This window comes from Fragaria vesca, linkage group LG2 (genome assembly GCF_000184155.1).
Source record: "Fragaria vesca subsp. vesca linkage group LG2, FraVesHawaii_1.0, whole genome shotgun sequence".
In the NCBI taxonomy this organism is placed as follows: Eukaryota; Viridiplantae; Streptophyta; class Magnoliopsida; order Rosales; family Rosaceae; genus Fragaria; species Fragaria vesca.
The window spans coordinates 3,770,648-3,785,400 of NC_020492.1; the positions used below are offsets into that span (position 1 = coordinate 3,770,648).

Genomic DNA, 14,753 nt, shown 5'->3' on the forward strand with positions numbered 1-14,753 from the left:
CTATGCACAAAGTTTGTGACTTAGTTTGCTCTTGTTACAATGGCTCTTGGTGTGTTAACCGGCTCTTTTCAATGATGCATCTTGGCGGGTAATTGTTACTGAATGCAGTGCAAGGTGTGCATGCAAACATTTATATGTACCACAACATAAGTGAAGTGTCGAGAACATGCAGAAGCAAAGCACCCCAAGTCTGATGTCTATATGTGTTTCCCGCACCTCAAAAAAATGATCCCTAAAACTGCTGTAGAACGTGTGGCATATCATATGTATCTTTTTGCTTTGTTAAGCACTTCTTAGTTAGTGAAGTGCTGTCTATCAAAGACTAAAGAAGTGCACTTTGAATGTAAAGAAATTTTCGCCTTAGCAATGTGAGTTATGAATTGATCGTCATTCTAGTTCATAGCATTGCATCTCATAAATCAGGCGAGTAATTTCAATGCTTCCAATAGGGGGTGGGGCTTGTTTGTCTTGGTCAGAGTTGCTCTGATCCGCCGTACTGGTTAAGTTTGGTGGGACTGAGCAACCAATTATGCCAGTCTCTGTGGTTTGAAGGTAGGTAGGTAAGGCCAAAACTGAGCAATGCATCTTGCTATTGGCCAAGTTGGAATCCTGATCATTGCACCCGTGGTCAATCAAAATTGCTACTACTGATTGCCTGCCAGTGCCACAGCTATCATTCTTGGTTCACATGGGCGGTGGAAACACAATTGGATACATAAAATCAGAGGTTTTTTTTTATTTATTTTCTTTTCTAGCCGAAATTGATTTACAACCGTAATTATTTTTTTTTAATAGATAACCGTAAGTTTGAGTGGAATGAAGAACAAAATCAGACTGATTGCAGTAATGTTCTAGTTAGCAGAACAACTCATGAACATGTTTCGTAACACAATCTAAACTCCTTGTACAATAGAGCATGACCTCGTTTTCTTTAAGATCCTCTCGAGGATTGTCGACTTAATGTTATTTTTATGCGGAAATCACAAACCACCACACTAGGATTCAATGTGGCATAGGGGTGTTAGCGAAATAGCAACTAGCGTGTTAGCGAAATAGCAACTAGCGAGTGTAAGTGCAGCCTCTATCTTAGATCAAGGCTTATAATCCGGATGAACTTTGGTCTAAAATGCACCATATTTGTGACCCCCAACTTCTTAACACATGAGAGACACTGTAAATCACCTCATTGGAACGATCATTAGTCCATTAGTCATCTTTTGCCAAACTTTGAAGGCAGATTTCTTACTTGAACATTTAACATTGCTTTCGATGACCCCAGTACTAGATGGGTGATGCTCGCCATAAACATGGGAGGACATAACGTTTAGCCAAAGAAGTTGAAAGCTAGTTGAAAACAAAACCTACCAGGATGCCCCCACTGCCCTGCAGGTCTTAGACTTGCTGTTTCTGTGTTTCCACACCAGCTCTCTCTGCATACACTCTCTGACTCTCTGGGTCTCAAGTCTTGACAATTTCCTAGATATCCATCATGTGGGCCCCACTCAACGCGTAATCCCAAGCCAATCTTTTCCCTTCTTTGAATTCAACTTCCAAGTTCCATAATTTCTCCACAACAAACAAACTTCAGTTTTCACCCCACTTTTGTGAGAAGTGTTAAAAAAAATAAATCACCTATGTGAGAGAAAGTTCAATCACTTTAGAGTGCTCCGTGCCAATAGAATAACCACCGTTGGTAACAATTTGTTACATACATTATAGATCACAATAAGAGATAATCATGATGGATTATCATTTGATCCAAACATGAAAGTCCGGAACTATAAATGCATGTAAAACTACACAAAACTAAAGAAAAGTTACTAAAGCAAAAACTTAACTTTTTAAAATTAGAGCATTTTTTTTTGTCCGAACAACCATTAAATTCATTACATATGATACAACGTAAAAAATAACTAATTTAACAACTTCGAATCCACCTTCAAAAAATAACTTTGAATCTGCCTTAAAAAAAAAACTTCTTATCCAAAAACAAACAAAAGAAACTTCACATTTTCATAGCTGATGGATCACGTTCATCACACAAGTCTCTCAAAGACTACTCACAGGTCAGTCATGAGTTTCCCACTTGTTTCCAATTGGCCTGCTCTCTCTTGCTCTCCAAAGTCTCTGAAGACTGTGAACAGCGTTATATTACTGTCTCTGTATTCCTGAAACGCACGCCACAACATGAAGTTTTGACTTGGACTCAACTTTGCTTAGTTGAACCACTTCCCCTTCTTTTCTTCCTTTCTTTGGTTTTATATTCTCAAAACTCCTCCCATTTCCTTCTGCTGTTGTTTCTCTCCAAAAATGGCTTCTTCTTCTTCTTCTCCTCTCTCCCTTATCTCTTTCTCTCTAACCTTCCTCTTCTTCCTCTCCCCTGCCTTGTCTACAAACTCTGAAGGTACCCTCTTTACTTGATCCCCTCTACTGGGTTTGCTTTCAATTCTTTTTTCGTGTATTGGGTTTATAGGTTTTGATATGGTTTCCAGGAAATGCTTTGCATGCTTTGAGAAGTAGGCTCATTGATGCCACCAATGTTCTTCAGAGTTGGGACCCAACTCTGGTCAATCCCTGCACCTGGTTCCATGTTACCTGTGATGCCAATAACCATGTGATCCGTTTGTAAGTTTCTTCTCTCTTTGATTTTGAAATAGGGTGTTCTGTTGTTTGAGTTTGAATTCGTTAGTCAATTTCCTTTTTTTTTTCCTTTTTTTTTTGAAGTTGTTGTATATTTTTGTGGATTGATTGACTTTCTTGTCTTCAATTTCAGGGATTTGGGCAACTCTAACATTTCTGGGTCTTTGGGGCCAGAGCTTGGGCAGCTGAAGCACCTGCAATACTTGTATGTTACCCTTACTCAAAACCTAGTTGCTTATGCTTTGTTGGGTTTGTTAGAAAAGTAGCCTTCAACTTTAAGAATATGTGAACTTTCTTAATTAGACCACAGTTATGGACATGGTGTAAAGAGAAAAAGTTCTTTAAATTGTTATTTGAAGCTACTCCTACATGATTAATTGTACAATTTGTGATTGGGAATAATTTTATAGGTTTTGTGAATTTCAGGGAGCTTTATAGAAATGATATAGGAGGTAAAATCCCAAAGGAGTTGGGGAATTTGAAAAACCTTGTTAGCATGGATTTGTATGGCAACAGATTTGAAGGGAAAATCCCAAAATCTTTCTCCAAGTTGAAGTCACTCAGATTTCTGTGAGTACTCTTACACTAATAAGCTAGAATGTTTTATCTTCCGCAAATCCCATATTTAGCTCATTTGAGAGTATGGCTGAAAATGTGCAGGAGACTAAACAACAACAAGCTTTCAGGATCTATCCCAAGGGAACTCACCCGCCTCTCTAACCTCAAAGTTTTGTAAGTTTCTAATTTTATCTGAGTGTTCTTTTATTTTTGAAGTTAAATGTTTTGTTTTTACTGTTTCCTGGAAGTCTTACAAAATTATATTGTGCCAGTGATGTTTCAAACAATGATCTATGCGGAACTATTCCAGTTGATGGCCCATTTAGCACCTTCTCAATGGAAAGGTACAACTTCTATCACTTTCCTTTGTCTGATGCTCCCAATTATATGGCATCAATGCACTTAAATTCACTCGCTATTGGTTTCCTAGAAAGAGACAGAAAGGAATCAATAATTTAGAATGAAATTACTAGTCGTTTGATAGGAACTAAAAGATAGGTTTGGTGTTCTTTCAGACTGAAAAAAGAAACAAAATAAAGGTTTAGCCATCTTTCTAGGCAATTGTTTCAGCATTGCTAGGTGACTTGGCCAGTCAAGATCTGTTCCATGTCTAAAAGACATCATGCATTTCAAAAGTTCTGTGAGGGAACAAAAGATTCTTTAAACCCATTGCCTTGTGCAGCCCATGGTGATTCTGTGAGGCAAGATGGTAGTGTGCTCGTAGATGTGATCTGAATCAGATCCTAAGTTTTGGCATACAAAAACTTTGTACCATTAGATGTATTTAGCTAATAGATAGCTTTAAGTCACAGATGCTGGTGTTTATTCGTTTACCCCTTTTTCTTCATCAAAGGGGGAGAGTGGAGTTGAATTGAGGACTTTTTCTACTGCTTATTGGAGAGAAATGCCTTACCACTCTACCAAATGCTAGTTGGTTGGCTATAGTGAAGTTACTGTTGTATAGAGAGTATTGAGATATCATTGATCAGAATGATTCATAAGCTATCAGCAAACTTTAAGAATATTTTTCATAGTTCAATCATGGTTTTGAATGTCACATTAAAGTACTCATCTGAAATCATGCAACTATTTATAGAAAACATAACTGAACTTATTCCATGGTTGGAGTCTTTTGCAAACGGGCTTCTACGTCCAAAGTCTTATAATTTGTAAAGCAACTATCTATTGTATTGCAAGTATTCAATGCATTTGCCTTCTGCTTGTGTTTCAGTTTTGAGAACAACAGACTAAGTGGCCCAGAGCTGCAAGGACTGGTACCATATGACTTTGGGTGCTGAAGAAAGCTGGAATTCATCGGATCATCCTTAAACGACAGTAATATTGTACTATAAAGGAAAATGTTTGTATCTCTAATTATATTATGTATCTGACACTAGCGCACTGTTAATGTGAGGATATGAGTGTATCAATGTAACATTAGCAATTGAGAATAAAATGATTCTGAGATTGGACTCTTTAGTATATCTTTGTCCAGTAACTTCGTTATGTGCAGTGAGCCACAGTAAACCTAAATATAGACCACCCCAAGGTTTCAGTTCGCTTCGTTCTAACCAGGCTCTTGCTGCTGAAACATGGTTTTGCGAGTTGGGTTTTGAGAAATTGCTCCTGTTCAGACAGAACTCCAGCAATCTCACAAAAACATACAATTTGCCCAGACCTTTAACTACAAAATGCATGCGTTTAGACTCCTATTTCTTCTAACAAACCAAAACTGAGCTCAACATATAGCAACTAAAAACTCACATTCAGACCAGCCAAAAATGACTTCAAGACTAGTTTGTGCGAGTTTCATATTACGTTGATCGACCTTAGATTCATTAATCCGGGCTACCAGTTGTAGAATATTTATAAATATTTACTTTCTTTGTATGTGTACGTTAAATATTTTGTATAGATGTAGGAGATACTTTTCCTATTAGCACTACAATTGTATCTCTATATAAACATCTAATATGGAGAAGAATATACATCGAAGCATACAAAATTATATTGAATCATTATTTTCTACTTGGCATCAGAGCTTGTCAGGTTCGATCCTTTTTTGAATGGATCCGGCTCCTCTAAAGTGAGCAAGCCATAAAGTTAGTAAATTTCATAAAATCTTTAACCTACGTCTAATCTAATGGCTCAAAAATATTCACATGCATCAATTCATTACAAAAAATGTTGAAAATTCTTTTATATATTGACAATAACTTTAAATGCTTTATTTCTCTTCTCTTTTTTTTCTATTTTTAATTTAACCTCCATCTTTGTTCTCTTCTGTAAACCATGGATTTTTCAGCAAAGCAAAGTTGCAAAGATTCATGGTGCATATGAATGCTTCGGTGCTTAATTATAAGATTATTGTAATATTCATAAACAATTGTGATTACCTTAACCGAATTATAAACCAAAAGCATTAGAAAAAAATTGGGTAGATCGATCCTACAGTTCAATTATATACAGAAAAACCAACTATCTTGGAAAACCCATGGCCATCATCTCTAGAAATCAATATAGAATGCAAATTACGGAGACTAGAGTCTAGAGACTACAGGAAGAAAAACTTGTGAAACCACTTTAGAATGAATGAAACGAAGGCTTTTCATATATTCTTTTCTATTAAAAACTTATCATCAAGTTTATTTATCAATTCAGAATTTCAGATATGAAGATTCGCTTAATCAAAGATCGATGAAGATATATATCACGATATACAACCACTTTTTAATTGTTTTTTTTTTTTCTGAGAAAAAAAGAATTTTATAGAAATAAGTGAATAGATTTTCAAATAAATGATTTTATTTAACGTAGATATATTTGAACCGTTAGATTAGATGGAGGTTAGAGATTTTATGAAATTTACTAACTTCATGACTTGCTCACTTTAGAGGAGCCGGATCCTTTTTGAATTTACACCCAAAACACCACAAATCGCTGCGTACCAGAAACCCCACAAATTACACAAATTCCCAAATCCCAAAACCAAAGCTAATTTCCAAATCACACCACAAACAAATCGTTGCATACATCAAAATCATAATTCCCGAATCCTTAAATCTCAAAAACCAAACCTCCAAAAATGGTACACCAAATCAACTACCATACCGTCGCACCATGCCGGTCTCCATACAAACCAAATTCATATGTGAACTCAAAATGTCCGCTATGTGGAGTATTAGGTCATAGCAAACAACGTTGCTTTGAAACAATTAGGTACCCGAATTGGTGGGATTTCACCCTGAAACCTCAGAAGAATAAAACAGATGGGAGCATTGACAAGTATAAAGAACGGTTGGTTGCCAAGGGATACACCAAGCGATATGGCATTGATTATGAAGAAACGTTTGTGCCTGTAGAAAAGATCAACACTGTTTGAATCTTGATTTCACTTGCAGCAACTAAAGATTAGCCTCTACGACAGTTTGATGTGAAGAATGTTTTACTCAATGGAAACTTGGAAGAAGAGATGTGTATGGACATGCCCCCAGGAGTTAAATGTAGACCTTGCGATGTCAGAAAGGTTTGTAAGTTGAAGAAGTCTCTGTATGGTTTGAAGCAGTCTCCTAGAGCTTGGTTTGGAAGATTTTCCAAATCAATGAAGACATTTGGTTATAGACAAAGCAACTCGGATCACACTTTGTTCATCAAGCGTAATCAGGGTAAGATCACCGCTTTGATTGTGTATGTTGATGATATGATTGTTACAAGAGATGACTAAAGGAGATGGAGACTCTACAAAAGTATCTTTCAAAGGAGTTTGAGATGAAGGACCTTGGACAGTTAAAGTATTTTCTCGAAATTGAAGTTGCAAGGTCAAAGAATGGAATTTCTTTATCCCAGCGAAAGTATGTACTTGACTTGTTAGCTGAAACTGGCATGCTTGACTGCAAGCTTGTTGAGACACCAATTGAGATGAATCACAACCTTGCCATCTATCCAAATCAAGTGCCAACTGATAAAAGAAGGTACCAACGTCTAGTATGGAGACTTATTTATCTTTCTCATACTAGACCTGATATTGCTTATACTGTGAGTGTGGTTAGTCAATTTATGTATTGTCCTAACGAAGAGCATATAGATGCAGTGTATCGTATTTTGAAGTATCTTAAGATGGCACCTGGAAAAGGCTTGTTGTTTGAAAAGAAGGGTGAATTGGAAGTTGTAGGGTACACAGATGCTGATTGGGCTGGTGATAAGACTGACAGACGATCTACATCTGGGTATTTTACATTTGTTAAAGGAAACCTTGTAACTTGGCGTAGTAAGAAGCAGAAGGTTGTTGCTAGGTCAAGTGCTGAAGCATAATTTTGAGGTATGGCACATGGAGTTTGTGAGATGTTATGGATTCGTAATGTGTTGAAAGAATTGGGTTTTAAACTCAGACAACCTATGGACTTGCATTGTGATAACACGTCTGCAATTGAAATTGCTCATAATCTTGTTCAATATGACCAGACCAAGCATATGGAGGTAGATCGACATTTTATCAAGGAAAACTTGGACAGGAAAATAATCCGTTTCCCTTTTGTGTATACAGAAGACCAATCGGCAGATGTTCTTACGAAACGAAAGGAGTGTCAAGGAAAGTGTCGACTCTGTTGGCAAGTTGGGCATGATTGATATCTATGCACCAACTTGAGGGGGAGTGTAGAATATTTGTAAATATTTATTTTCCTTGTATATGTAGGTTAAATATTTTGTATAGATGTATGAGATACTTTTCCTATTAGCACTACAATTGTATCTCTATATAAACCTCCAATATGGAGAAGAATATACATCGAAACATACAAAACCATATTGGATCATTATTTTCTACTCCAGTCACTTGTACCATAGTTCTCATAACCCACAAGCTTCTCAACCTTTTCAATCAAATGTTGTTATTTCGGAGCATGTAGAACCTCTGAGACAACCGCCGGGGACTGTTAATCACATCCATATCCTCTAAATTGTAGATTCTATCCATTTGTGAAGAGGTCGTCGGGGACGGTTGATATGAATAGAATGGAACATCACATTGCGAAATCTCTTGTATATTTAGCGTACGAATCATAATACACATTTGTATTTAGCAAAAAGCTTGATTCTAATCAAAATGGAACTATCAGAAACCCGAAATCATCCGAGACGTTAATTGCTTGTATTAAGACTTGGCTATGACATTATTAAGAGATACCCTCTTGAAAGCTCGAGAGGAGAATTGATCTCATATCCTTGTGATGGAATGCAAGAGAATCCGAACTATTGATCAACGTTGTTACAGGAAAATACCAAATTCCCTGGCAGCTTAACTCTATCATTCGAGACACTAGACAAAAATCTTCTACCTTCTCCTCTATTTCCTTCATTAATTCTTAGAAAAGCAATTTTTGGGGCTAATGCTATCGCGACCTCTGGTCATGCATCAGATTAGCTTATGTTATGACATACATCATCTTTAACTTGATTTCATATGATATGTTGAGAAACACTCCTACTAGACGATCAGTACTTTTTTTTTTGTTTTTTGGGTAAATGAAGTGATTCATTTAAGGGGAAAAACCCAAGATAGAGTACATAACAATATCAGGAAAGTAATCAAGCAACTAATCTCTACAAGAGCTAGCAATAGCTGACTACCCCTAAAAACTTAAAACTAAGAACATAGGCCCAGTAAATGGCCCAAAACATTACAAAACCCTAGCAACAACTGTAGAGCAACCAGAGCAGCCGCCGCCAACGAAGGAGGGTCGTCGAACTCACGCCGGAAGCAACACAACATGGATTTTGTAATGATGTTTCCGTTCCAAACGAATCTCAAATCATAAACCTTAGGAGACCCAATATCCAAATTCTCTTCACCATAGACACACAAAACTGGATGAAACCATGGCTGCCGAGATGGTACCAAGAACCAGAGCGGAGACCAAGAACAACGACAAAACCGATGGAGAATGGGGGTGAAACACCCATGCGTGATTACCCATACTCGCCAAGGTAAGTGACATGCACTTTAAACTCGCAGCCATACGTATCCTCACGACGCTTATGTGTAGAGGCAGAAGAGATGATATGGGATTGGGTATTCATAGATCTGCAAACAAAGAGATTAATTGACAAAATATACAGAAATAAAAGGAAAATCGAGGAAACAAGGTCCTCCTGGTCTGGACAAAAGCCAGAAAATCACCACAAAGGGAACAAAAGATCACAGAAGGATCAATAGATCACCACAAGGGTGAGAAAATGCTGGATAAACCAGAAAAACAAGCTGAAGATCAGTGAGATTGGTGGAACCCCCAGAGCTAGAAAAGCCTCCCCCAACTCTTCTCTTGTCGATCTAGATCCGGATAGATCAAGATCTGGATGAGAGAGTGGGGGAGGAGAAGGCTGGAACTTAGATCTGGTTTCTCCCGATCAGACTAATATGTAATGATACTAATGATTTCAAAATGCGAAGTCTTGTAAGTACAATTACGATCGTAACAGAATTTTTAATTTTTGTTTTGATATCACCACTATTATGACCTATGTTTATCGATGGATAGCTACCATCATTGCTTACCTCAAAGTTATCGACAATCTGGCTTGATAACAGACTCAAAAGTAAACTTAACCGTTAACAATATCAAAATTATAGAGACTATGAAGTATGAACTAGCATTTGATCAGGCCAGGGGAAGCCCCCTGGGAGTAGGATGATCTAAAAGCGATGTGAATAAATCAAGAAAAGAGCTTGACACGCTCAGATCCTCTTTTGGTAACGTCGTATTTAGTTACTTCTATTTCTCTCATATTAAAGATTCTAAGAAATCTTTACGAAAATACTAGTACCGTCCGACTTGTCATTCATAAAACGGGTTATGGTGTGATGTTTCCTCCATCTGCTTTGATATATTGAATTACCATTAGATATACACAGATATACCAAAGAAAGTAAAATTAACGGAAGTCGTCAGTCAAACGAGACTAGTCTTAGTCTAGGCAGTTCAACACCAGTGTCCAGATGCATCACGGCAACGTGTAGAAGTGACGTACACGTGGCAAAACGCTGTTGAAAGAGAGAAACACGTGTCGGGAAGTAGGTGGCACCACCTGACTTTCTGGAAACTGCTCCAATTGAAATTAGTTTCCAGTTTTGGTTCAGAAAGGTTGATCAATGTGGTGACGACACTCTTCTTACTTGCTGCGTCTGCACAAACCTAACATACTCGCTGCCTCTTTGCTCCATTTTTGTTTTTAGGTCGCTACTCTTTGCCCCATTATACACCCTGCACTATTTTTCTTCAAAATAAATGTGAGAAAAACATAGCACACTTTCACCATTTAGGTACACAAAGAAAACCATTTGGGTTTAGAAGGGTACCTTTAATCATTTCACGGACTTTCGTGTTCACCGATTGAAGTAATCAACTAAAACAATGATGCTAGTTTCTGTTAAAATCCAACGTCTTATAATCATAGGGTAACTCTAGAAGTATATATACAATGGGTATATTAACTCTAGATAACCGTTGCAGTTTATCTACAAACATGAAGTTTGAGATTCATAAGAGCTGTCTATAAGTGATGTTGAACAATAATGTTGAACCACTAACCAGTTATGTCATTCATAAAATAGTTGTTTTATAACAAAGTAGTATCGTCACATTTCTCTATTTATCATCCTAAAATGGTAGAAGAGTATTTCCAAAGATATATTATCGATCCTCAATAGTATGTCATTGTCTCCCTTGTCAACATTTTCCAGCATGTTTTGAAAATGGTTTCATTTAAACTTTGAAGGAATAGCAGTGGAATATGTGGTTTCATTGTTTAGTGTTCCCAATACCTCAATCACAGCCTTACGTAACTCTCTGCCAGAAAACTCGGTTTTATTATCCGTCTTTATCAGCCTTGCGCAAGTTTCACATATACACATGTGAAATGCTTCAACTGGCTTTGGAACATAATGCATTATCACTTTAACAATTTCAGAATTCAAACTTATAATGAAGAAATACACCCAACAACGAGCAAGACTTTAACTCAAGTGGTGCATATGTGGCTCGGCTAGTAATTTTGGTCGTTTAACCGACATCTCCTCTTACAAACACAGAGCTAGGCGATTAGAGATCTTTCTATGTCGACCGTAGACGCGAGACTACAATAGAACTCTGTGCTCCATTCTTACACGTTCTTAACAAACTCCCCCAAATTTGCCAACGAAAACAAAAAGGACCCAAAAACCTCGCTCCTATATAAACACATTTCCAAAACCCTCCGTCTCTCTCTAAACCCCAGCACAACATAACACAACAACACAACACAAACGCATCACACAACCTCAGAGCGACCCGACCAAACCGCCACCATGTCCGGCGCTCTGAGAAGAAACACTACCCTCACCCGCCTCTTACACAACCACACGCGCCACCGCCCGATCCCCACCTCTCCGGCGGCTCAGTTCCAGACCAAAGCCTACCTCCGAGCCCCCAATGTCTTCCGCAAAGCCAAAGACAACTACTCCCTCCTCTCCTCCTCCGCCTTCTTCTCCGCCAAGCCCTCCTCCTCTTCCTCCGCCGCGTCTTCCTCCACCGGCCTCGTCGCCTGGTATCTCGGCCTCGTCAAGAACCGCCCCGTTCTCACCAAGAGCATCACCGCCGCCCTCATTTACACCGCCGCCGATTTGTCCTCCCAGGTCAGCACATGTGCCTGTTACCCTCGTCCATTCTATTATGTTGGTTTATGTCATTGGTTTTTTTTTTTTTTTTTTTTTTGATGATGAATGGATGATGTTGATGATCAGACTATTGCGAAATCGGATTCTTATGATCCTGTGAGGACATTAAGGATGGCCGCATATGGGATGGTGATTTTGGGGCCTTCGCTGCATTTTTGGTTCAATTTCATGGCCAAAACGTTTCCGAAACGTGATATGTTATCGACATTGAAGAAAATGGCTATGGGGCAGGGAGTGTATGGACCTACTATGACTGTTGTGTTCTTCTCTGTCAATGCGTTTTTACAAGGTATTGTGTCATAGTTCATTGATGCATTGTTGTTTAAAGGTTACATTTTTGGGTGATGAATGTGCTGTGAAGGTTCAAGGATTATATGTAGTTTGCTTTTGGCTCGATTTTGTATGAGTACACAGTGTTGGTTTGACAAAAAGTGTAAACTTTGCACATTTTATGACTGCAAGTTTTGGATTAAAAAGGTTGGGTTCTCGAATGAGCTCTTTAAGGTTGTTTTATTTATTAATATGTGACTATCATGATTGAGCTGTGTAATTTATCCTTGCAGGCTCTTGAATCCAAACAGAGTGAAACAAGTCTAGTTATTTTGAGTTTGCTTTTGGAACCTGTTTGTAGGGAAGAAGGGGTATAGTGAATGATGGTATAGATTTATGTTTCTATGTAATGGATTCTTGAAGCAAAGCTTTGTTAGGAGATTTGTTGTTTTTGTTTTGTTACATATAGTGAATGATTTTTTTAAGCTTACTGTTGAGTAATCTTTTCATTTTGTTGCATATAATCTCTTTTGTTATATTGAATCGAGTGTGCTGAAAGATGTTCTACTCTAGACAAGGTTTGTAGTTGAAGTTTATATGAGATCTAAGTAGTTGCCATGATTGCTGATCTCAGGTGAAAATGGTGGAGAAGTTTTCGATCGTTTAAAGCGAGACTTGGTTCCTACATTGTTGAGTGGTGTTATGTATTGGCCAATGTGTGATTTCATCACATTTAGATTCATTCCTGTCCATTTGCAGGTATGTACAATATTATTGTTTATTTTTTTCTCATTCAAATTCTGGATTTGGAATGGCTTTATTTCAAAGGGTTGTGCTGCTGGATTTATTCATGCAATCAAAGGTTTCACCTGCCACACACAAAACTTTGGTATATGGATTATGTGCCAGTTAAGTGTGCCAGCAGATTGAACAATTTGTGATTGGATTACTTCACCTGGTCATATGCACTCATGCCATGTACTCGAGTGATTTGAACAATATGTGAATTAATTTCTGAACTTTGTTTATGATGTCCTCATTTGACAGACATTAGTGAGCAATGGATTTTCATATCTATGGACCATTTATTTGACATACATGGCAAGCCTGGAGAAAGCAAGTGCAGTAGCTATTGATTGACTGTAGTTGCCTTTTTCGCTCGTCTTCAAGATTTAGACTTTTCTCCACGAACTTGCTTGGAAGTTGCTCGTGATGCGACATGGTAAACCCTCGCAGAAGTGCTAATGTGACATCCATAGCCCAAGCATGTTTGAAGCTGAAGCTATGACACTAATTTCAAATTAGACCAAGTAAATTCATTGGTGATCATGTTTAGCTACCTGTAAAACATTCGTATACATGATGCTTTTATGTTCTTGGACCCATGTTTAAGGGGTTTGTAAAGTGGTGGGTTAATGTTATTGAAGACACTTTGGAACTATCAGTCACAGTATGTTCTTGGAAGAAATGCTTGCAGAAGTAGAGATCTTGGCTGTTGTCTACCTCATAATTCATGATGTCATGCAATTGAGTAATATAAAAACAGGTTGAAACTCTGAGATGGATAAATGGCAAGATTAAGTTATTGAATACACAATCCCTTAACATTTGTAGTAAAAACCACCAACTAAAGTGGAAAGTCCACTTAGCCTTGTAGAATTCAGCAGATTTGCTTTGCAAAATCAAGTGGTGGAAAAAGAGGCTAATCTGAAATCAAAGTATCAAACACCAAAGTGATATGCATGAACTTGTTTCCAGACAGTTGACGATTCTACAACTCTTGCTGTGTCACACCAAATGGCAGAACATATCAGTTTAGTATTAGAGAATCCGAATAAGAATCTCAGAAGTATACCGGTTCAAAGACCTTCTTTTTTTACACACTTTTTGACACTATTTTATAGCTATTAGATTTTAAAACTTTTAAAAGTCTAGATTAATTATCAATATAATGTCAACTCACAAGAAAATGATGCGGCAGGTGACATGTTTAATTAAAAAAAAAAAACGCATCCAATTCTAACTTGAAAAATCAAAATCAAATTGTACACAATAAATAAAATAAGAACGTCAGAAGAAAAAGAACCATTCACATACAAATGAGGTCTGGAACCATTCATATTGAGGTCTAGAGTTTCTCAGGTACAGATAGACTCTGAAATTGTGCTCCATAAAAGAGTTGGACCGAAGGTTCAGATACTGTAAATTATGCAGCATGCCTGAGGAGATGGGCACCATATCATTTGTACAACATATATAAGAACGTCAAAAGAAGAACATATATAAGTTGCTCCACACCGAGCAACATCCAAATCCCCATCTATCCAAAATATTCATCACTTTTCCATCGACAAAGCCATCACCAAGGAAACAAAACACTTGTGATCGTAGAAATTGTCCAAAGCATTACCGTCGTCACATTTTCCATCGACAAACGCAAACCCATCACCAAGAAAAAAAAAAATAACAATCTTGATCATTGAAATTGTAATGGGTATGCCTAATGACGTTCTTCTTTTTCGACTGAAGTTCTTCTTTTGATGTTCTTTTGTTTTTTTCTTTTTATTACGATTTT

At 37.5% G+C, this 14,753-nt stretch overlaps 3 protein-coding genes, 1 non-coding gene and 1 pseudogene across 5 annotated transcripts; 4 read left to right on the forward strand and 1 right to left on the reverse strand.

Moving 5' to 3' along the window:
• Positions 1-297, forward strand: part of LOC101312695 — a 1,947-nt pseudogene extending 1,650 nt beyond the window's left edge.
• Positions 298-2,149: 1,852 nt separating this feature from the next.
• Positions 2,150-4,680, forward strand: LOC101310474 (somatic embryogenesis receptor kinase 2-like). Its single transcript, XM_004289737.1, has 7 exons — positions 2,150-2,404; positions 2,493-2,625; positions 2,774-2,845; positions 3,067-3,210; positions 3,301-3,372; positions 3,471-3,542; positions 4,430-4,680. Exons 1-7 carry the CDS (start codon positions 2,311-2,313, stop codon positions 4,494-4,496), a joined length of 654 nt encoding a protein of 217 aa, XP_004289785.1. The 5' UTR covers positions 2,150-2,310; the 3' UTR covers positions 4,497-4,680.
• A 2,247-nt stretch (positions 4,681-6,927) lies between these two features.
• Positions 6,928-7,509, forward strand: LOC101312988 (uncharacterized mitochondrial protein AtMg00810-like). The gene has a single exon (XM_004292079.1). The coding sequence runs from the start codon at positions 6,928-6,930 to the stop codon at positions 7,507-7,509; it is 582 nt and encodes a 193-aa protein (XP_004292127.1).
• Positions 7,510-8,708: 1,199 nt separating this feature from the next.
• On the reverse strand, positions 8,709-9,393 carry LOC101310760. Its single transcript, XR_183895.1, has 2 exons — positions 9,377-9,393; positions 8,709-9,280 (listed from the first exon to the last, which is right to left on the reverse strand). It is a non-coding gene; the product is annotated as an uncharacterized LOC101310760 (transcript).
• A 2,061-nt stretch (positions 9,394-11,454) lies between these two features.
• On the forward strand, positions 11,455-13,618 carry LOC101310945 (PXMP2/4 family protein 4-like). Of its 2 annotated transcripts, XM_004289739.1 has the most exons (4): positions 11,455-11,866; positions 11,975-12,197; positions 12,813-12,937; positions 13,226-13,618. In XM_004289739.1, exons 1-4 carry the CDS (start codon positions 11,540-11,542, stop codon positions 13,316-13,318), a joined length of 768 nt encoding a protein of 255 aa, XP_004289787.1. In that variant the 5' UTR covers positions 11,455-11,539; the 3' UTR covers positions 13,319-13,618. The 2 variants fall into 2 exon arrangements, with proteins under 2 accessions (XP_004289787.1, XP_004289786.1); XM_004289738.1 differs by lacking the exon at positions 13,226-13,618 and having other exon boundaries at positions 12,813-13,208.
• The last annotated feature ends 1,135 nt before the right edge of the window (positions 13,619-14,753 follow it).

Bases quoted from the DNA above. Each gene is read 5' to 3' on its own strand.
- LOC101310474 (XM_004289737.1), top strand. From the start codon at position 2,311: ATGGCTTCTTCTTCTTCTTCTCCTCTCTCCCTTATCTCTTTCTCTCTA. The intron at 2,405-2,492 runs GTACCCTCTTTA...TATGGTTTCCAG, and splicing joins CTTGTCTACAAACTCTGAAG to GAAATGCTTTGCATGCTTTG. The intron at 3,543-4,429 runs GTACAACTTCTA...CTTGTGTTTCAG, and splicing joins AGCACCTTCTCAATGGAAAG to TTTTGAGAACAACAGACTAA.
- LOC101312988 (XM_004292079.1), top strand. From the start codon at position 6,928: ATGGAGACTCTACAAAAGTATCTTTCAAAGGAGTTTGAGATGAAGGAC.
- LOC101310945 (XM_004289738.1), top strand. From the start codon at position 11,540: ATGTCCGGCGCTCTGAGAAGAAACACTACCCTCACCCGCCTCTTACAC. The intron at 11,867-11,974 runs GTCAGCACATGT...GTTGATGATCAG, and splicing joins CCGCCGATTTGTCCTCCCAG to ACTATTGCGAAATCGGATTC. The intron at 12,198-12,812 runs GTATTGTGTCAT...TGCTGATCTCAG, and splicing joins TGTCAATGCGTTTTTACAAG to GTGAAAATGGTGGAGAAGTT.